This window comes from Cyprinodon tularosa, unplaced genomic scaffold (assembly GCF_016077235.1).
Source record: "Cyprinodon tularosa strain WSP-4 unplaced genomic scaffold, ASM1607723v1 ctg392, whole genome shotgun sequence".
Taxonomy (NCBI): domain Eukaryota; kingdom Metazoa; phylum Chordata; class Actinopteri; order Cyprinodontiformes; family Cyprinodontidae; genus Cyprinodon; species Cyprinodon tularosa.
The window spans coordinates 305,315-326,409 of NW_024039110.1; the positions used below are offsets into that span (position 1 = coordinate 305,315).

At 40.2% G+C, this 21,095-nt stretch overlaps 2 protein-coding genes across 6 annotated transcripts in view; one reads left to right on the top strand and one right to left on the bottom strand.

Moving 5' to 3' along the window:
- Window positions 1-2,689, bottom strand: part of cenpv (centromere protein V) — a 3,546-nt gene extending 857 nt beyond the window's left edge. Inside the window, exons 1-3 of one of the 4 annotated variants that reach the window (XM_038297598.1) lie at window positions 2,569-2,689; window positions 1,181-1,261; window positions 985-1,077 (exon numbers count right to left, since the gene is read on the bottom strand). In XM_038297598.1, coding sequence (XP_038153526.1) covers window positions 985-1,077; window positions 1,181-1,182 — 95 coding nt within the window. In that variant the 5' untranslated portion in view covers window positions 1,183-1,261; window positions 2,569-2,689. The other 3 variants (XM_038297599.1, XM_038297600.1, XM_038297601.1) reach the window with 3 other exon arrangements.
- On the top strand, window positions 2,670-20,729 carry ubb (ubiquitin B). 2 transcript variants are annotated; one of them, XM_038297597.1, is made up of 3 exons: window positions 2,670-2,828; window positions 3,494-4,872; window positions 19,975-20,729. In XM_038297597.1, the coding sequence occupies exons 2-3, from the start codon at window positions 3,506-3,508 to the stop codon at window positions 20,663-20,665; spliced, it is 2,058 nt and encodes a 685-aa protein (XP_038153525.1). In that variant the 5' UTR covers window positions 2,670-2,828; window positions 3,494-3,505; the 3' UTR covers window positions 20,666-20,729. The 2 variants fall into 2 exon arrangements, with proteins under 2 accessions (XP_038153525.1, XP_038153524.1); XM_038297596.1 differs by lacking the exons at window positions 2,670-2,828; window positions 3,494-4,872 and adding an exon at window positions 19,248-19,398 and having other exon boundaries at window positions 19,967-20,729.
- Window positions 20,730-21,095: the final 366 nt, after the last annotated feature.

Genomic DNA, 21,095 nt, shown 5'->3' on the forward strand with positions numbered 1-21,095 from the left:
GAGGAAGTTTCAACAGAATCACAGAAGTTGATGTTTACCAACTAATGAGGATTTATATGAAAGAACAGAAGAGTTTTGGGAACACAGCCCTGGGGAACTCCTCTCTCATTGATGTGGCATCGGACATAGCATTGTGAACTAGAAAAAAAAGGATTTATCATTTTCAAAACTATACTAAAAAATCTTCAAAATTTGAGCAGCATTTCTATTCAGACATGTTCTACTATAATATCTGGGGAAACATTCAAAAGCTATCTAATTAGTAAATGGAGACGACGTGCGTGTAATTTAAAAGCAGTTTAAATGCAGTCATGTGAAGGCCTCCTAGGTTCATTAGAAATCATTAGAGAATAAACAGAACCATGAAGACCAAGGAACACCTCAGACAGGCGAGGGAGTGAAGAGAAGTTTAAAGCAGGTTTAGGTTATAAAATAAAACGTAAACATCTGATAATATAAGGAGTGTTGCACAACAGCTTACATGCCCAACCTATATTTATTAAAAGTGCCAACAGGCTACTTATGTACTCTGTGAATCTGACCTTTCTGGATCACTAACAAAAAGTTTTTTTTTAAAGGTATAAGAATTCCTGTGACTTTAACGATGTACGTTAAAGTCAACTTGCGGAAGGTGTCCCAGTCAGAAAAGACCAGATTTCTATTTTCTGACCATTAACTTAAATTCTAAGGTGTAAGACCATTTCCACAGAAAACATGTGTGGGAAGGCGTTTCCTCTAACATGGACCTGTCCGACTTGATAAGAAGGTGGGTGGAGCAGAAGTTTGAAAGCTTACATTTTCTGTCGATTTAACACAAAATTATTCAATAAAAGATAGGTTTGTGGTTATCATGAAACAAACTACACCTAAAAAGTACCCGGGCATTGTTTCGGTTTGATTTAAAAATTGTTTTAGTTCTTCCATCCACTGATAATGTTCTAAGATGGATGTAATACAATATGAAATGAGATTAATGATACACACTTGCAGTGGAAGACATGGAGGTTGGGGGAACTCCAGACTTCAAATCTAACAGCTCCACAGTGGCATCCACCTGAATGTTTCACAAGGTCCATCCTTAAAATAAGAGAAGCAAAAACATCGGTATAGTTTACCGATGTTCTTTTCGTCTCGCTGTTAGTAAATCATATAAACTGCTATCTATTTACCAAACACTTACATAAAAGTTCAGCTGAACTTGGCGTGACGTGTTTGTTGCGAAACCTGCTGATGTGGAGCCAGCTGGAATATTCCAGTCATCCTATCACGGAAATCACAGAGAGACCAAACAAAGTAGGACACTGATAAGTTTCACAATTACAAAAGACCTTTCACCTAGACTAGATCAACCAAAACTGCTGAACATGTTAAAAGTGACTGATGATTGAAAAGGTAGTCTTATAGAGTGTTCATAAAAGTGGGCTAGACCTAGTTCTGCTTTTGTGAGTTGTTTTCCTGAAACTTAGTTGATAATTCAAACAAGGGGCAGGGCAATGTGCAACAGACTTGAACAAACACATTCCTGAGAGGCTGAAAAAGATCAGCCCACAAGATGTAGACCTGCAATAACGTGGTAGATCACGGGTTCATATGACATGGTCCTGAATGGGTGGGCTGAGAGAATACTGTGACCCAAATACATACTCTCAGTACTGTTATCCAATATGTGGCCCAAAATAGACCATAAGTAAGTTACAGAGCTGCATATCAACCCTTTATATAATTTCAAACTGAAAAATAAAGCTCTACTTGTTGTTTTAGTCCTTCCCTCTAAGTCTGGTAACTTGGTGCAAGATAAAAATGAAAAGGCTTGCAATCGTTACCTAATAGTTCAATCTAAGAATATTTTAAGATATATATAGACTATAGCATCAGTCAGCACCATTTTATTGTCATGGAAACCTAACATCTTTAACATCTAACATTTAATATCTATAGAAAAAAGTACAATTGAGAAACTAACAGAACTACTCAAGCTGGACAGATTCAAATATCCTGATATAAGTATATTAATCTTGTCGGGAAACGCACTGTTCGTCATCTGACTCTGCTTTCTTGATTATGCTTCCACTGCATGTCACACCAATGACCTCGGGAAAGCATAAAGATGATAAAAGATAAGGAATCCTGTTGGTTTCAATGTTGACTTGGAGATTATTAATGAGAACTGGTCAAAAAAAGATGTAATCATATATGAGTGTTCTATAATAACCGCTTTATTCGCTGTATTAACAGAAATCTATTGGATAATGTAATATTTGAGATTTTGCTTGGGCATGTCTGTCCTTCCGGGTACGACTCAGATAAATGCAAAGTCATTCAGGCAAGATAAAAACCCGAAAAACCATCGAAAGTCGTGTTTTATTTTGTATAACTTAAACTGAAATCCCCGAAAACACGTATTTTACTGTGAAAACCTTAACCTACAGATGGAATATTCCACTAGTGTCGGGTATATTTCTTAAAAAAAGTATATTATAAGGCGATTCATCTCACATGATTCAGTCACCATGGATTACCTAATGTGACTCAACAACCAATCACGGAGCAAACAAACAACTGCATTACCCAATCAGAATCTTGGAGCAAATTCTTGTTGTCGTGGCGTTTCTAGCAGATTCTGGGGGGTTGTTCAGCTCAGTATCAGTGTTGCCAGGTTGGGCGGAGTTTTCACTGCTTTTGGGCTAGAAACCGTGAGTCAAATCTGGCAACCCCGTATGGTTTAAAACCAGCTTCGACGCCGTCGCTGCAGCAGTTCCGAAGCAGCAAGATACCCTCTTCGACGAGATAACTAACGCGACCGGCGTTTACAGACGTTATACGGAAGTGTAAGTAAAATTAAAATGTGGTAGACTACGACATATTTTATCATCTTAATGTACTAGGAAGTTTATGTGCTTTAAGTCCTCTTTTTAATTTTAAAATTTAAGGTTTGACGGTCGTAACGTATACTGTTTTATTTTTGAACTTCAACAAATACATAAAATACTGTTCTAGATCTGGCAAGTATAGAAGTTTAGCGTTCCTATGCTGTAGCAGTAAGGCGACAGTTAAAGGTTCGGCCATTGGCGGTTAACCGGCGAACAAAGGACTACATGAGCTCAAAATGGCGCCCAGTCCGCCGCTAATGGTGGCTAAGGCGCGGTCAAATGCTTCAATTTCCTCTTGTGTTCCTGATAAATTTTAGGATTATTTAACGTATTTAGTTATTCACTTGACTTTTTTCAGTGTACAGAATTGTCGACCTTTGCCGTTTCCTAGTAAGGAAATGTTTGCGTCCCAAAAGAGAAGTGGAGATAGGTTTTAAAGAAGTGGGATTTGATTATGACTTATTAAAAAAAAAAAAAAACACATTTAGTAGGAACTATCCTGTAGCATGTAGTTCCTCATCTTTGCATTGTATATAGCAATGAAGTATTAGCACGACAGAGATTAAGTCAGAATATAATAGGTTTGGAGTGTATTTATTTTTATTTTATTTTTTTTTTAATAGATCAGGTACAAAATGCAGATCTTCGTCAAAACCCTCACTGGCAAGACCATCACCCTGGAGGTGGAGCCCAGCGACACCATTGAAAATGTGAAGGCTAAGATCCAAGATAAGGAGGGCATCCCCCCTGACCAGCAGAGGCTGATCTTTGCTGGCAAGCAGCTGGAAGATGGCCGCACCCTGTCCGACTACAACATCCAGAAGGAGTCCACCCTCCACCTGGTCCTCCGTCTCAGGGGTGGCATGCAGATCTTCGTCAAGACCCTCACCGGTAAGACCATCACCCTGGAGGTGGAGCCAAGCGACACCATCGAGAACGTGAAGGCTAAGATCCAGGATAAGGAAGGCATCCCCCCTGACCAGCAGAGGCTGATCTTTGCTGGCAAGCAGCTGGAAGATGGCCGCACCCTGTCCGACTACAACATCCAGAAGGAGTCCACCCTCCACCTGGTCCTCCGTCTCAGGGGTGGCATGCAGATCTTCGTCAAGACCCTCACCGGTAAGACCATCACCCTGGAGGTGGAGCCAAGCGACACCATCGAGAACGTGAAGGCTAAGATCCAGGATAAGGAAGGCATCCCCCCTGACCAGCAGAGGCTGATCTTTGCTGGCAAGCAGCTGGAAGATGGCCGCACCCTGTCCGACTACAACATCCAGAAGGAGTCCACCCTCCACCTGGTCCTCCGTCTCAGGGGTGGCATGCAGATCTTCGTCAAGACCCTCACCGGTAAGACCATCACCCTGGAGGTGGAGCCAAGCGACACCATCGAGAACGTGAAGGCTAAGATCCAGGATAAGGAGGGCATCCCCCCTGACCAGCAGAGGCTGATCTTTGCTGGCAAGCAGCTGGAAGATGGCCGCACCCTGTCCGACTACAACATCCAGAAGGAGTCCACCCTCCACCTGGTCCTCCGTCTCAGGGGTGGCATGCAGATCTTCGTCAAGACCCTCACCGGTAAGACCATCACCCTGGAGGTGGAGCCAAGTGACACCATTGAGAACGTCAAAGCTAAGATCCAGGATAAGGAAGGCATCCCCCCTGACCAGCAGAGGCTGATTTTTGCTGGCAAGCAGCTGGAAGATGGCCGCACCCTGTCTGACTACAACATCCAGAAGGAGTCCACCCTCCACCTGGTCCTCCGTCTCAGGGGTGGCATGCAGATCTTCGTCAAAACCCTCACTGGTAAGACCATCACCCTGGAGGTGGAGCCAAGTGACACCATCGAGAACGTCAAAGCTAAGATCCAGGATAAGGAAGGCATCCCCCCTGACCAGCAGAGGCTGATCTTTGCTGGCAAGCAGCTGGAAGATGGCCGCACCCTGTCTGACTACAACATCCAGAAGGAGTCCACCCTCCACCTGGTCCTCCGTCTCAGGGGTGGCCAGTAAAGATTAATGATTCCATTCTCTGAAAATGTTATGTCAACAAGTGATTTTAGAAAATGTTACACCAGTGACCAAATCCAATATATATGTTCAATCCATAAATAAAAGCAGATGTTAAACTTAACATTCTGGTCTGGTTTCCTCGTCAAAATTAAATGTTGATTATAAATTCCTGGAGATGTGTTGTCCTAGTAACCATGAAACTTTGAATAACTAAAACATGCTTATGAAAAATATGGTTTTATTAAATATTTTATGATTTTGTCGATATGTTAAATGTAAAACTGCATTTTTGCAGACTTGGTATTAACCCCAGGCATTAAATGGGTACATGTTTACTTTAAATGAAAAGCAGCTGTTGGGGCATTACTGGTCCACTAAAGATCCAGTTCACAATTCACAATTTCCTGAACTACATCAAATATCCAATATGGCTGACAATCTTTGTAAAACTGATCCTTTCAAGCATATGGGTTGTATATGTGTTCTGTGACCAACCTGAAACTGCATGCCATCAGCATCTTCTGGGCTTCTCACACCAATGAGAAAAATGGCTGGAGTCAGATGGTTCAACAGCTTTTAGAAGCTGAGGTTTGAGGAAAGATTTGCCTGGTTCTGATAAAATGGACATTCTGCAAGATCCAAACTGGTGCTTGTGGTCCAGACATACTGGCTTCCATGCATACACATTGTATAAGTGAAATCCTGTATTTGCTGTTATAGTAGCTGGAATAAACTAGAAGCTTAACATCAAATTTGAGCAGGTGAACACACGTCTGTTTTTAAACAAAACTTGAATACAGTTCATAATTTCTGCTTATAGCACAGTCCAAGTGTTCACCTCACCTAATGCTAAAACAGGCTTATCAATGAAGGTATGTGTATATAATGCACTCTGTCGTTAAAGTCTTTCTTAGTGCACTGACTAAGATTGATATTCAGTAACTTAGTAAACCAGGCAGACATTGTACTGGAGACATCACTATAGTAGAAAAAAAAAAGTCAAATAAGCTTTGGGTGTATGTTGGAGAGGTTTCCTGTGACCGGTGAAAACAGAAATATCATAAAAAATTATTTATTTTACTCAATTTCTTAGAGAAACATAATATAGATTGATCACACAGGTTTACGTTTCCAGGTCCTATCGATTAAGAGCCATTTTGATTTTCTATTTGCGAGTAGTGAAAACACAACTATACAGTTTTAGACTACATCATTCCAGCACATCTATTTTAACACAGAAATTTGAGGTCAATGTAAAGCACGTTTAATACCTGTTTAAAGGCTGTTAATGTCCAAAGATACTTTGATATCAATGAGCCTGAATTAAACTTTTCTGCCCTTTGGACTCTTAGATACATTCTGTAATTTCTATGTTTCCAGGGTAAAATTGTTGGGACATATTTTTGAGGTCATTGATGAAAAGAGATTAAAAACATTATAGGAGTATCTCTGGATTGTATTTCACTGTCTGTTGTGTATATAAAACTGAACATCAAGCAGATAAATCACTTTAATCTTAAAAAGCTAAATTAAAAACAGTGGAGTTGCTGATATCTCTGACTGCAAGGTGTTCAGCATAAAAAAAAAAGTTACAGAGGCAGACTGGGGAGGGTGTCTGTCTCTAGCAGGCCAGGGGTAAAGCTAAAGGTGGAGGCGGGGGGGACTCGGCCCCCATGCAAATCTGCCTGGTCTCTCCTGATGTAAGTAAGGAGTACTTAATTTAAATTTTCCTTTAAGTAAAAGTTATTTTGTAGGTTTTCTTTATTGACTCCCAATGGCCAAATCACAGTTTTTCCCTAACATGCAGTAATCACTTCAGTATTCTGTTTCAATTCATTTTTAGTTGATAGCAGTTGTGTGTTTTTTTATATTATCCAATTTTAATCAGGATAGGTTTTTGCATAAGAATATGCATCATAGTGTTATTGAACATAAAATAAAAGAAAGGAAAAAAATACAGAACGAAATTATTACGTAGTGTAATTTTCCCTTTTTTTTATTAACCTATATACTATTTATCCCGATTTGCTTCAAACTTCCCCCTGTCAGATATTTCCTCCATTATTTTTCCTCCAATGCTCATCAACAGTTTTCAATGTTTTTGAGTAAAATTCTTAAATCAAAACCCATTCAAGTGAAATTAAAATTCCAGCTTTAATTAACTACTTAAAAAGGGTCTAAATTTCAGTAAGAATATATTTCAATAGAGTATTGTGAGTAATTGAACTAGTTACTTTCCAACCACGGTGCAACGTAACACAAATAGTTGATATGTACCCAGCTAGAGGAAGAGCTTTCCAAAATATATCAGACAATCAGAGAGGAATATAGGGAGGAGAGATTGATAACAAAGAAATGATGAAAAACAGGAGGACAAAAAAGAAGATGTGGTTTATCTCATTTGTACCTAAAATATACTTAAATACACTATATTGCCAAAAGTATTTGCTCACCCATCCAAATTATTGGAATCAGGTGTTCCAATCACTTCCATGGCCACAGGTGTATAAATTCAAGCACCTAGGCATGCAGACTGTTTTTACAAACATTTGTGAAAGAATGGGTCGCTCTCAGGAGCTCAGTGAATTCCAGCGTGGAACTGTGATAGGATGCCACCTGTGCAACAAATCCAGTCGTGAAATTTCCTCGTCCTAAATATTCCACAGTTAACTGTCAGCTGTATTATAAGAAAATGGAAGTGTTTGGGAACGACAGCAACTCAGCCACGAAGTGGTAGGCCACGTAAACTGACGGAGCGGGGTCAGCGGATGCTGACGCGCATAGTGCGAAGAGGTCGCCAACTTTCTGCAGAGTCAATCACTACAGACCTCCAAACTTCATGTGGCCTTCAGATTAGCTCAAGAACAGTGCGCAGAGAGCTTCATGGAATGGGTTTCCATGGTCGAGCAGCTGCATCCAAGCCATACATCACCAAGTGCAATGCAAAGCGTCGGATGCGGTGGTGTAAAGCACGCCGCCACTGGACTCTAGAGCAGTGGAGACGCGTTCTCTGGAGTGACGAATCGCGCTTCTCCATCTGGCAATCTGATGGACGGGTCTGGGTTTGGCGGTTGCCAGGAGAACGGTACTTGTCTGACTGCATTGTGCCAAGTGTAAAGTTTGGTGGAGGGGGGATTATGGTGTGGGGTTGTTTTTCAGGAGCTGGGCTTGGCCCCTTAGTTCCAGTGAAAGGAACTCTGAATGCTTCAGCATACCAAGACATTTTGGACAATTCCATGCTCCCAACTTTGTGGGAACAGTTTGGAGCTGGCCCCTTCCTCTTCCAACATGACTGTGCACCAGTGCACAAAGCAAGGTCCATAAAGACATGGATGACAGAGTCTGGTGTGGATGAACTTGACTGGCCTGCACAGAGTCCTGACCTCAACCCGATAGAACACCTTTGGGATGAATTAGAGCGGAGACTGAGAGCCAGGCCTTCTCGTCCAACATCAGTGTGCGACCTCACAAATGCGCTTCTGGAAGAATGGTCAAAAATTCCCATAAACACACTCCTAAACCTTGTGGACAGCCTTCCCAGAAGAGTTGAAGCTGTTCTAGCTGCAAAGGGTGGACCGACGTCATATTGAACCCTATGGATTAGGAACGGGATGTCACTTAAGCTCATATGTGAGTCAAGGCAGGTGAGCAAATACTTTTGGCAATATAGTGTATATTTCATTTGATGCCTAAAGACTGAGAAAGAAACTCAATCTCATACTTTGTTGATCCCCCTTGCTTCGCCCCAAAAGTCACTGCAGGGGAGGTAGGTCTAAAACAGGAGAGAGGGAGACAGAGGATTTTTAAGGTCTTAAATACTGATTAGAGTCAGACTATTTATTAATATTGTCTGGTATCCTATTGTTGGGCTTGTTAATGTCAGCAGATGTTATTCAGGTGCGGCGACATTTTTATTTTATTCAGCACAGTAAATAAAAATTTTAATAAAAAAAAAGGATGTGAAACGATTATTCTAGGAGTATTTTATATAATAATGATAATACAATTTGTTTAAATTATTTACGATGCGATATTTATTTAATGTCACTTTGCAGTAAAATCATGCGGCGGCACATACCAGGTGGTTCTGAATTATTATGACTCAAACAGGCATATTTTTAACACAAATATCCTACATTTAGAAGCACCACACAGGCATTCTGATTGATAGCTTTTTTTAAAGATGATCTTTTTGGGCTCTAGTTCCTTTATTTTTGTCAATTTATGAAAGTAGGCAGATAGGAACTGGGATTAGAGAGAAGGGTAAGACATACAGCAAAGGACACCAATGGCCACAGGCAGGAATGATTCCTGTGGCACCGGAGCTGCTCCAGGGTCTTCATGATGTGTGACGTCAATGCCAGGGTCTGTAGTCCTTGGAACCACTGGGGCACGGCTTCTTCTGTACAGGAACGATGCATGACGTTCATCACAGGGACCCTGTGAAGACTCAGGCCCCGTCCACACGAAGACGAACCCTGGCCTAAACGCACAAATTTTTCACCAAACCAGCCTCTCATCCACACGAAGCCGGCGTTTCGGGGGTCTGTAAACGATCTTTTTTTTATTCAGCCTTCAGAGTGGGAAGATTTCGAAACGGCGTTTTCGCGTTTCCATATTTTTTTTTACACGCATGCGTCATAGCGTCGCCTCTAAACACGCATGCGCGACACATCACAACAACAATGGCGCCGTTGCTGCTAATGCTACTCACCCTGCTGTCGGGCTTACAACAGAATCTTCTTCTGGAATATCTCCAGGAAGAACAGAGCAATATCGACGACATAGTTCAGCACCTGAATTTGACTTAACCACGAAAATAGACCCGCAGGGCAACCATGTATAAATATTAGTGCGCATGCCCAACATTTCGTCGCTTATTTTTGCTTTGGCACCACAGCGCCACTTACAGGCCTGGCATACATTTTGCAGCGTTTTCATGCATTCGTGTGGACGCTCACATTTATTTTACGTCTCCGTCTTTACTGCAAACGTTTTGGAAAATATCAGCGTTTCGTGTTCGTTTTGACTTCGTGTGGACGGGGCCTCAAGCTCAGGCTGAAAATGCAGAGGAGGACTCCACATGGCTGGGGGCACAGACTTTGACCACCTGGGGCCTCACGCCATCCGGGCCTGCAGACTTACCTGAGTGGAGTCTGCTCAGCCGTCTCCTGACATGATCAGGGATGATAATCATTGTGGAGGTGACAGGAGGGGGAGGGGTGGAGGTGCTATGCCAGAGAGTGCATTCAGCCTGGGACCTGGGGGAGGTGGTGTGAAGGGGGCCATCACAGGAAGATGAGGAGCTGTGGGACCAGCCAGGGAGAGAGTAAGAGCATGGAGTGGGGTCTGGCTGCAGGTGAGCTGGATTCACAGACTCAAATCTGTTAAACAGATTAATGTCATTGGCCACGTCCACCCTGCCCCTCACACCTCTGCTGCTGGATGGTGTGAAGCCAGTGGGGTGTTCCTCTCTAGCTTCCTTCTGTATTTGACCGTAGGTTCTATAAGCTTCACTTTCAGCTCCCTCCTGATCGTTCCAACCTCTTCTTTGTTTCCAGCTATGAAAGCCCTCTTCTTGTTGTTAAGGATGATCTTTATGTCCTTTGTCACCCATGGCTTGTTATTTGGGTAACAAAGGACAGCCTTTGGTGGGACCATGGTGCAGACGCAGTAGTTGATGCAATCGGAGACACATTCTGTGAGTCAATCATGATTACCTGTGTAAACTCCCTGGGGAGATAGTATGGTTGTTATCCAGCAGCACAAAGTTCAATGTTTGGGTCACAGAGATGCTCCTAATAAGACCCAAATTAGATTTACACAGAAATATTGGGTCTTTTCAGCCCTCACTGTAAATTAGTCTTTACTTTAGTATGCCACACAGATTCTCTTTGAGTCAGGCCATTTTCTGGCCAGTCAAGCACAGAGACACAAACCATAGTAATTAAACTACCTGCACAAACAGGAAGTGTGAAATAAATAAATAGGATTCAATGGTTGGGTTGGAAAATGTGATCAAAAAAACTATCAATGGTTAGGAAGCTTTTATCGTGCTTTTTTTAAACAGTTTAAACGGTTTGTTAAGTGCAACTCGGTAAACAGTGCAGAGGAGAGACCAGTGATATGATTGTTATAGCAAATGGATTTCAATAAGAAAAAATAAAACAGGTAACTTGGTTTGGTTTTAGATTCAAGGTTTAATCCAAGAGGGCATGGAATCCCACTGAGCTGAGGCCGCCAGAGGAGGTTGTGCCATAGATTTGCTTTGCATTAGTTGTGTGGAGATTTCATGGCTGGGTGGAGGGTGGACAGATGGGATCAGATGAGTGATGAACAGCAACATGCAGGACAATATAGTTTTTAATTACTGTATATACCTGAGTTTTTAAGTCAACAATAAACTGGACTGGTCTCATAACACAGACGCCCTGAATAAGAAGGGCCAGAGCTGCCTCTACCTACTGAGGAGGCTGAGGTCCTTGGAGTGAGCAGGCCCCTGCTTAAAACCTTTTATGACTCTGTGGTGGCATCAGCCCTCCTCTACGCTGTAGTCTGCTGGGCCCCTGGCAGCACAGAGCGGGACAGAAAGAGACTGAACAAACTGGTGAAAAAGGCCGCTTCTGTCCCAGGCTGCACTCTGGACTCAGGGGAGGAAGTGGCAGGAGGAGGGTGCTGTCCAAGCTTACATCCATCATGGACAACACCTTCCTCCCTCTGCACCAGACTTTAGAAGAGCTCCTCCTTTAGTGACTTTTACACCCTGTTTGCAAAAAGGAGCTCTACCGCAGTTCATTCATCCCTGTTGCCATCAGACTTTACAAAGCAGCACTATAACTGCTATAACTTGTGCAATAACTAATGTACAATCGATATGTGTATAAGTAACTTTAAATGTACATAAGTCACTTTAAATCTCTACCCTATTTCTTTTTTTCTCGATCCACTGTATATATTTAATTCTGTATATATGTGGACACGCTGTATATACACCATGCACCTTTTCCTCCTTTTGGCACCTTCCTTTGACTATTGAGCCAATGTGACAAGTGAATTTCTCCACTGTGAGATCAATACAATCTGCCATATCTTGTATATTTTTTAATTATATTTTAAAACATTTTTGTGAGTAAAAATACATTTTCTTCCCTTTTTTTGTTGATTCTTCTCCTGACGTGTGACAGTTTTCAGGGTGGAGGAAGAATATCGGTAGCAATAATTTAAGTCTGACTGACTTTGACGTCATCCATTTTAAAAATATTTAGCAGTGTGAAAACCTTTTTTTCATACTTTTTTAATCAACGTTTTATTGCTGTTAAATATTTGAGATCCTTTGCTTCAGTCGCTGCTTAGCTCGTGTCGTTTCCCATGCGATGGTAGAAAAAACAAAAACAGAAACAAGGAGGTCAGTGAGGAGAAAAACATGGCAGGAGAAAGTTATTAACAGCTTGTAACTTTGTGCTTTTTGTGAGGTATATATAAGATGCTTTGCTTTGTCATTGTATAGATTCAAGTTTTCTTACTTTTTTCGGCAACAAATTAGAAACAAACTTTCAGTGAACAGGTGACTTTCATCATAACACAAAAAAATGGAAAACTTTTACACATGATTGTTAGCTTAGTAAAGGTCTACAGTTACAAGCTCCCAGCTCCACATTTAGTCACCTTTTCCTCACATTGAGTCGCATTGAGTCATATTGTGTCATATTGAGTCATACTGAGTCACATTGAGCAGCTCTTCTGTTTAAGTCACTGTAGGCAGCTTTCATCAGCTCGGAGCCCACAGAGGCTCAATCCAGCATAATATGAAATGACTAATATGAGGACAAAAGAGATTAAATTAGCAGTAAAAGAGGGAAAAATCTGCTATAACTGTTTCTCCTTAATTTCTGCTATGAAGCTGAGTAATATTTAGAACTATGTTGCTGCCAAGGCTGAATGAAAAACGTTCTGACTCACGAACCAAAGGATGCACCTTGTGCCTCAGTAAAGTTTGTCTGCAGTACTGAGACAACTGTTCACCTCGATTCAAAGCAATCATAATTGGTCCACAGAAGCATTGTCTAAAGCCGCAATGAATTTAATTTGTCTCCAGTGGGTTTGTCTCCCTTGTTTTAGTGTTTAAGTTATACCATTTAATGTAGTCCTGTTTCTCTAGGCCCATTTACACTACCCTCTGAAAACCGATCCGTACCGAGCTTGGATCAGTTAACAGTGAGCTCTGTTCCTTAAGACCGTTTACCCACCACGCTCGCATGGTTCCTCCCAATAATGATTTACAGTGCTACTGCTCTCCGGGAAGCGAAACATCTTCAAACTTGGAAACAAAGTCCAGTGGATTATTTTTAAACCTTTTTGGAATGACTGTGGCCTGGATGACTGAGAATCTTCACCAGCATCACCAACCTTACACAATATTAAAAACAGGACAGACAATCTGTGAAAGCATGAAGTCTTGAACAGATGAGGTAAATATATTAATGTTATGAACATCAGAAGGGAGAGGGGGAATTTCAGAGTTTAAGAGGGGAGCGGGAGAAAGCTCTGCTCCCTGTGATGATGAGGGGGGCAGGAGGCTCAAGAAGGTGGATGGAGGATGAAGATTAAGGATTCGGGAGCTACAGGGGCAGAGCTAGATGGGGGGCCAGGGGTGGCTATGGCCACCCTTACCCTATCATTGGCCACCCCTGTGGCCATCCCTACCATTTTTTACCCTCTAATACAGACGGTAGCAACAGTAATACTTTCAAGTGGAATATTCAAAACATTTACATTTTTTTGTGGTTAATTACAGACATCAACATACTAACATCAAAGATGATAAGTGCAGAATTCATGCTCTTTTCAGAATTAGATTTTGTTTTTTGTGGGGTAAAGAGAAAAAAAATGCGTCCCTGCAAATCATCTAAGAGTCTAAATTGAAATCAAAGATAAATAAAAAAATGTAAATAAAAATTTATCAAATAATCAATTTATATACATATTAGTGCTTCTAAATATCAATTTTATGAAGAATGTTTTATTGATACAAGTAGGTAAGTAATGACTATGCAGATTGATTTCCCCCCCAGAACTCAAAACTGAGTTTTATCCACTATACCTTTTATCTAGAAATTACGGATGTTTAAATATATGCGTCTATTTGTTAGCAAAGGCTGTAGGAAAGTATTGTTAGTCATTATTTAGAAAATATGGATGTTTTGCTTGTTAATTTTCCTGTTGGAACAGTGTAGATTGACCCTGAGGTTCTGGTGCCTATCCGCTTTTGGCCACTCCTCAGTTTACATTGGTTATTGCCTCGCCACCCTTATAAAAAATGTTCTGGCTACGCGTCTGGGGAGCTAAAGTGGGGAATACATCCGAACGACTACTAAGTTGAATATTTATAAAAGAATTTGTAAAAACAGAGGCATAAGCTATATATGTAAACAAAAACATGTAAGTAAATTTTTTCATTCAGCTACCGGTATTTGTTTACTTAGGTTAAACTTAGACCGAGCCGGAGAGAATAGAGCCCACAGCAGCTCTACCTTGATATACGGTACCTAAAGACTACCAATTCAGACTACCATAGCCTTCTGGGTTTTTTTTCTTACCATCTTCATAAGAAGACAAAGTACCTGACACTACAGCAAGTGTTTAAAACACCGAGATAGCAGAGACAGAGAAAGGCAACAGGGACTGCGGTGTGATGAGGCTTCCAACTATGCTGTAAGTACAACATTTAGTCAATATCAGAGCTGTTGCTGTTATTTGAATGGTAAATTGTAATGAGTCACTATTAAAGTATTGTCACACCTATGCAAGGCATTGAACATTTTAGTCCAGGCCTGTTTTACAGTTATACTCCACCCCCTGCATGGTCAAACCATATTTCTAATTTTAGAGTGGTGTTTTGCTTTAGTTTTTTTTTTAACTATACTTTTCAGATTCCCTCAATTACAACAGCATGAGCTTCAATATTTTAAAAACATATTTCTTAAATTACCTTTATTGTTCATTTCATGTAATGTTTAACTGTAGCTAAAGGATTGAAGAATTGTATTATATTGGGGACTGTTTTATAAGTGGATCAATATAATCTAATGGATACATCACTGTTCCTTTAACAGCAGCAATAAGGAAGCAGTTTCACCATCTTTAAAACTCTGAGCAAGGTTGCAGAAATCAACTGTAAGTCTGGGTTCTCTTTTTTTTTCTATCACTGTAGTTAAGTGTGTTTTTTTTTATTATTCTTAAGAGCCTTTTTTAGTTTACTTCCTTTTCTGGTATCTTTTATTATTTTTTTTTACAGCCATCTAGCTTTATAGAGATGACATCAGCTGTGTTATATATTAACTGGTATTGAGATTGACTGGTTGAAATGTAAGCACTATGCAGAACATTTACAGTCATTTCACTAAACCATTCAGACAATTTGGTTAAAGGTTAAGAAAACCCAGCAGATTGCATTGAGTTTGCAGAATTTTCTTGCTCTGGATGAGCATTTAGTGACAGTTGCTACTAGCATAGTGACCGTGACTTTGCAGCAATCCCTCATACCAAGCATTCTTGTTGCGATAGCAAAAGAGAAAACCTAAAGAAACCTCCAGCAGAACCAGCTCATGTTTAATAATTTTTAGGGGGAAAAAGTGTTATAGCGTTTATTTACATCTCTTTTCATACCTCTTTTTTTCTTTAGAGGATACACAGGAGAATTTAACTTGTGTGTTTGTGCAGGTTCTTAGACATAGAATACTTTTATTGTCGGTTTGTTAACACATAGTGTATACAAAACAAAAAGTTGTTTTGTACAGTTTTCAGACAGTAAATGAGCAGCAGCTTAGCGGTAATATGAACATTTCCATTTCATAAAATGCAGCAGTGGTCAAATGTAAACAGGGTGGGAGAAAAAACATGGTTCAAAACAGGTTGATATGGAAGTTCAGAGCATTGCAAGACAAATATACATGGTGCAAATATGCAGTAGAAGTTGAGTTCTTTTTGGTTTGGATTTATCAGTGTGATGCAGAGATTGTGACATGATTTAGAGATTTTTTTTTTAAAACACCTAAGCTGTCTGATGGCAGTGAGGGGAAAATTGTTGCAGAATCTGTTGGACCTGCATTGGATGCTGCAAAGTCTCTTCCCACAGGGCAGCGGGGAGAACAGTCCATGGTGGGGGTGTGAGGGGTCATTGATGATGTTACGGGCTCTGGACACAGCGCTGGGATGAAATGTCTGTAATGGAGGGAAGGGGAGCCCCGATGATCTTCTCTGCTCTTCTCACCACTCTCCTCACTTTCTTCCAGTCTGAGGCGCTGCAGCCTCCACACCACACAGTGAGACAGCTGGTCAGAACGCTCTCTATGGTGCTTCTGTAGAAGGTGGTGAGAATGGGTGGGGGCAGGTGGGCTCTCCTCATCCTCCTCAGGAAGTACATGCTCATCTGTGCCCTTTTGATCAGTGAGGTGGTGTTTACAGTCCAGGTGAGGGTGTCTGTGATGTGCACCCCCAGGAATTTGGTGCTGTTGACAACCTCTACAGCTGAGCTGTTGATTAGCAGCGGAGCGTGGTTAACCTGATTTTTCCTGAAGTCGACAATGATCTCCTTCATCTTCTCCACATTCAGGATCAGGCTGTTATCTCAGCACCAGCCCACCAGCTGCTTATGCGTTCTTAATTTATTACATGAGGACGCAGCGTTGGCATAAAAAAATCAGTTTGTAATGTTTCATTTATAACTGCTTTCCAGTCCCTTACACAATAGGCAAAAGTTACACAAGCAGCATCTCTTACCAACTACACAGCAAGTGAGTTCTGTGTGATAGAAAACAGGCTAATGTTAGCTCTCTTCCATGAATGATGTTAATCAAAGACGAGGACCAAAATTGTGTAGAGATCACACCCTTGTTGGCTTGGCTGATCTGATCAAAGTGCCCAAAAGCAAAAACAAAATAAAAAAATAAACTTTTACAAAAAAAAAAAAAAACAACATACTTTAACATTTGGGATTGTCGGGCATTTACTGGTACCACAACTTAAATTAAAATGAAATGTCTGATGTCCTTGAGATGACACCTTTAAAAGTTAAATTAACAAATATTTCAACATTTGGAAATAGAGTGAGGGAAAGGGGTCCTCTGGTCCTCTTGCAGCTTAGAGTATAGAAGCATAAGCAATATCAATTCAACTGTAGCTATAACAGTGAATAAACACAAAATGTTTCTTTGTCTAAGTCCTCTGTCTCCATCTGTCACCCATCACAGGTGCAGAACTTCTTTCCATATCTGAAGATATTCAAAGCTCTGGTTGTTTCTCAGCTGGCAGCTCTTAGCACTCAGATAAACTTATGAAAGTCATACCAGGTCCACTGATCATGGTTAATATCATTTAGGGAAAACCTTTTTTCTTAATTTTGTTCTTAGTTCAAAATATCAACACTTTATTCTCTCAACGTTTTCATCCCAACTTTCTTTGTTATTGATATCACATTTCAAATTTCAGAAACTTCTACTTTATCCTGAAACAAAGAGGAAACACGACTACCCCTAATAATTCTCTGCATCCCTTGAACTTTATTAGTACACCTTTAAAAAAAATCATCCTCATGATGAGATTTTAAAATACAACTTCTTTAGTTTTATGTCATGATTAATTGGTATATTTAAGTTCCTTTCTCACATTACATCTTGAAATGTATTTTTACTTTTATTATATGCTCAGGATCTGAAACAACAGTAAACAATAACAGGATAAGTTCTGCAACTGAATTGATTTCCTGGTTTGGTGAAGGGGTCCTGAAAAGCTTTGCCCACAGGAATATTAGTATTGTCCCGCTGCCATTAGTTACTCTCTGTAAACCAGTTAAATTATAATAGCATAAATTGAGTTTTGCATTCTGGATTGATCATTCTGGCAGTTTGGTTGCAGGATTCTCTTTGTTTTCCATATAAGACTATCAAACACAACAACTGGTGTTCTTTAGAAATAGCCAGACTATATATCTAGCTGTGTCACACATCAGTCTGAAAACAGAAAGGCAAACAATGGCTTTTCCAAAATGGCACTGATTCATGTATATCCTTATGCCAGTCTGTTCACTCAGAGCACTAAGTCCAACTTTTTTTGTGTTAGAATTAGTTGTAATTATTGTGCATTTTATTGCACAATATTGTATTGCTAAATTCTTCTAATTTCTTTAAAATTAAGAAGTAAAAGGATGGATGGTGTAATAAACCTAAGGTGCACTAGGCTTCAAACAGATGAGTGAATGTAAGTATAGACAAATATACAGACCCATTCAATAAACAAAAGTCTTATTGAAAAGTCAAATTATTTTATTGACTTTATTACATATTGAAACATGCAATTTAGATTAATTTGTACAGAGGCTGATGTTTCTTTAAGTTTCTTTTCAGAATCTTTAATCCATTAATTATGATGATTTGCTGTTTGCAAGTAATGAAAACACAATATTTAGGATTAGACTATCAGAGCAGACAAATAAATCTATTTTAGCATAGAGGGCTTGATGAAAATGTTCATTTTCATTAAGCCCTTAATGAAAAGAATGTTTAATACCCACTAAATGGCTATTATTCTTTAAAAAAAAAACTTTTAATTAATGAGCCTCATTTGAACATTTATTCTGTTTTAATAGATTTTGAATTATTTTTTTCATATATTTGTGTGATTGTTGGATATATTTTCTTCTATTTACATGGTAATTTTAGGTAGTCCCTTTTTTCAGTAAAGACATTTGCCTAAATTGAGAGTTTACAGAGTCTACTTTACACAAGACAATCTCATAATTTTATTTCACTTTTATTTGCACATGTTTAAATGGAAAGGGAACAAATTTACCACTTAAACCTTAAATATCTAATAAATGAATAAAAGATAAAGGTTTTCTTTTGTACATCTAACAGATTTTTCTAAAAGATGATTTGTGTGAGTGCACAGTCTCTGAGAACCTGCAGGAAACAGGACACACCTGAGAAGTTTGCTTAACCTGAGGCCAAACTTGACTAAATGCGTTGGAAAAAAAAAAAAAAACAATCACCCAAGACTTAATGATTTATGTTTAGACATGATTTAAATTTTTTTTTTTTCAATTAATCTACATACCTTTTCCTTTAGTCTTTTTTCAATCTCAGCTTTTAGGTTTAATATTTTAAATATATTATTATGATTTCTTTTTGCCTTTTATTTATTTTATTATTAATAAAAATTAAACACCTACTCCATTCAACGATAAAAGTATTTTAATCCATCTTCTTCTTTATTTGTGAAGTTTAACGGCGGTCGGCAAACAATTTGAAAGTCCATTATTAGTCCATTATAAAGTCCTTGGGCAGAACATCGCCACCTACCATGTATTTTATCCAAAACAGTAACTGGGGGACTACTTTTTGAGCGGATGAATACCATTTGATGCGCGCATTGACAGTATAAAATCCCCCGTCCTCGTAGCGGCAGAAGCAGTCAGAGAGCGGTATTCGCCATCTTACTTCTTTACAAAACAATAGAAAGCAACTGTAAGTACGGTTTGTTTTAAATTATTTTCTTTTTCTATATCGTGTTGTTCTTTATCAATGTCTACGTATTAACATTGAATTAATTTGTTAATTTTTTGATGTATATTTGTTCTGGGTTCGTTTTTTTTTTTTTTTTTTTAAAGCGATCTGGTTTTTACCGGAAATTGTATGGCAGTTAGCATTCTAGAAAGAGAAAATCCCGGCAATTTGGTCGCCAGTTTCTTTTATATATTTTTTGAACGAGTAATGCCGTCAAACACGGTTAATGGCGTTGTTGGGAAATGGCCAGACTTCATTTCTGGCGGTGTCATACATACGTGTGAAAGCAGGAAGGCAAACAATGGCTTTTCCAAAATGGCGTTGTTTCTTGAATACCCGCCCTGCTGCTAGTCGTTTCGCTTAGAACGCTTATGTTATATTTATGTTTCCAGAGATTTTATTTGCTCATCGCGCTACCGCCATAACGTTATCGAAAGACACTTTTACACAAATCTACCTTTCTTCTGCCTGCGTTCTCTAAAATGCCGTTGGTACCATTTAATCATTGTTTGTGGGTTTTTTTTTATAGCCAAAAAACATGCAGATCTTTGTGAAGACCCTCACCGGTAAGACCATCACCCTTGAGGTGGAGCCAAGCGACACCATCGAGAACGTGAAGGCTAAGATCCAGGATAAGGAGGGCATCCCCCCTGACCAGCAGAGGCTGATCTTTGCTGGCAAGCAGCTGGAAGATGGCCGCACCCTCTCTGACTACAACATCCAGAAGGAGTCCACCCTCCACCTGGTCCTCCGTCTCAGGGGTGGCATGCAGATCTTCGTTAAGACCCTCACCGGCAAGACCATCACCCTGGAGGTGGAGCCAAGCGACACCATCGAGAACGTGAAGGCTAAGATCCAGGATAAGGAGGGCATCCCCCCTGACCAGCAGAGGCTGATCTTCGCTGGAAAGCAGCTGGAAGATGGCCGCACCCTGTCCGACTACAACATCCAGAAGGAGTCCACCCTCCACCTGGTCCTCCGTCTCAGGGGTGGCATGCAGATCTTCGTCAAGACCCTCACCGGTAAGACCATCACCCTGGAGGTGGAGCCAAGCGACACCATCGAGAACGTGAAGGCTAAGATCCAGGATAAGGAGGGCATCCCCCCTGACCAGCAGAGGCTGATCTTTGCTGGCAAGCAGCTGGAAGATGGCCGCACCCTGTCCGACTACAACATCCAGAAGGAGTCCACCCTCCACCTGGTCCTTCGTCTCAGGGGTGGCCAGTGAATCATACCATGATTTTACTGCTTTAACATGACAAATGCACCTAATAAAGTGAGATCACATTAAATTGGAGTTTTGTCTGATTTCTTTTAGAATACATTTTGACACTTGCAGATTTAGTCATGCATAATATGTTCAGCTGCTGTATTGAACTATTTATTGGCTATAAGCCACCAGGTGGCACTGTCTTATCAGTAACTTAAAGCATCTAGTCAGGAGCTTTTGAAATGAGGAATCCTTCTCTAAAGTTTTTACACTGCAATTCCAGTAAAACTTTCCTGTTAACATTGCACTTTGATAAAGGATTCAGTCTTAACGTTTCTAGTCTGCATCCATAATGTTCAAAGCTGAACCCAAGCCTGGATCTGGCATTTATGAGAAGACTTCAGGCTGCCACTTAAAGCATTAAGGGTTGTCAAGTTTACTGAGTATT

What these genes read in the sequence shown, in the direction of transcription:
- ubb (XM_038297597.1), top strand. Translation starts at nt 3,506, where the DNA reads ATGCAGATCTTCGTCAAAACCCTCACTGGCAAGACCATCACCCTGGAG. An exon ending in GTCCTCCGTCTCAGGGGTGG is followed by an intron (nt 4,873 to 19,974) that starts CCAGTAAAGATT and finishes ATAGCCAAAAAA; the next exon opens with CATGCAGATCTTTGTGAAGA.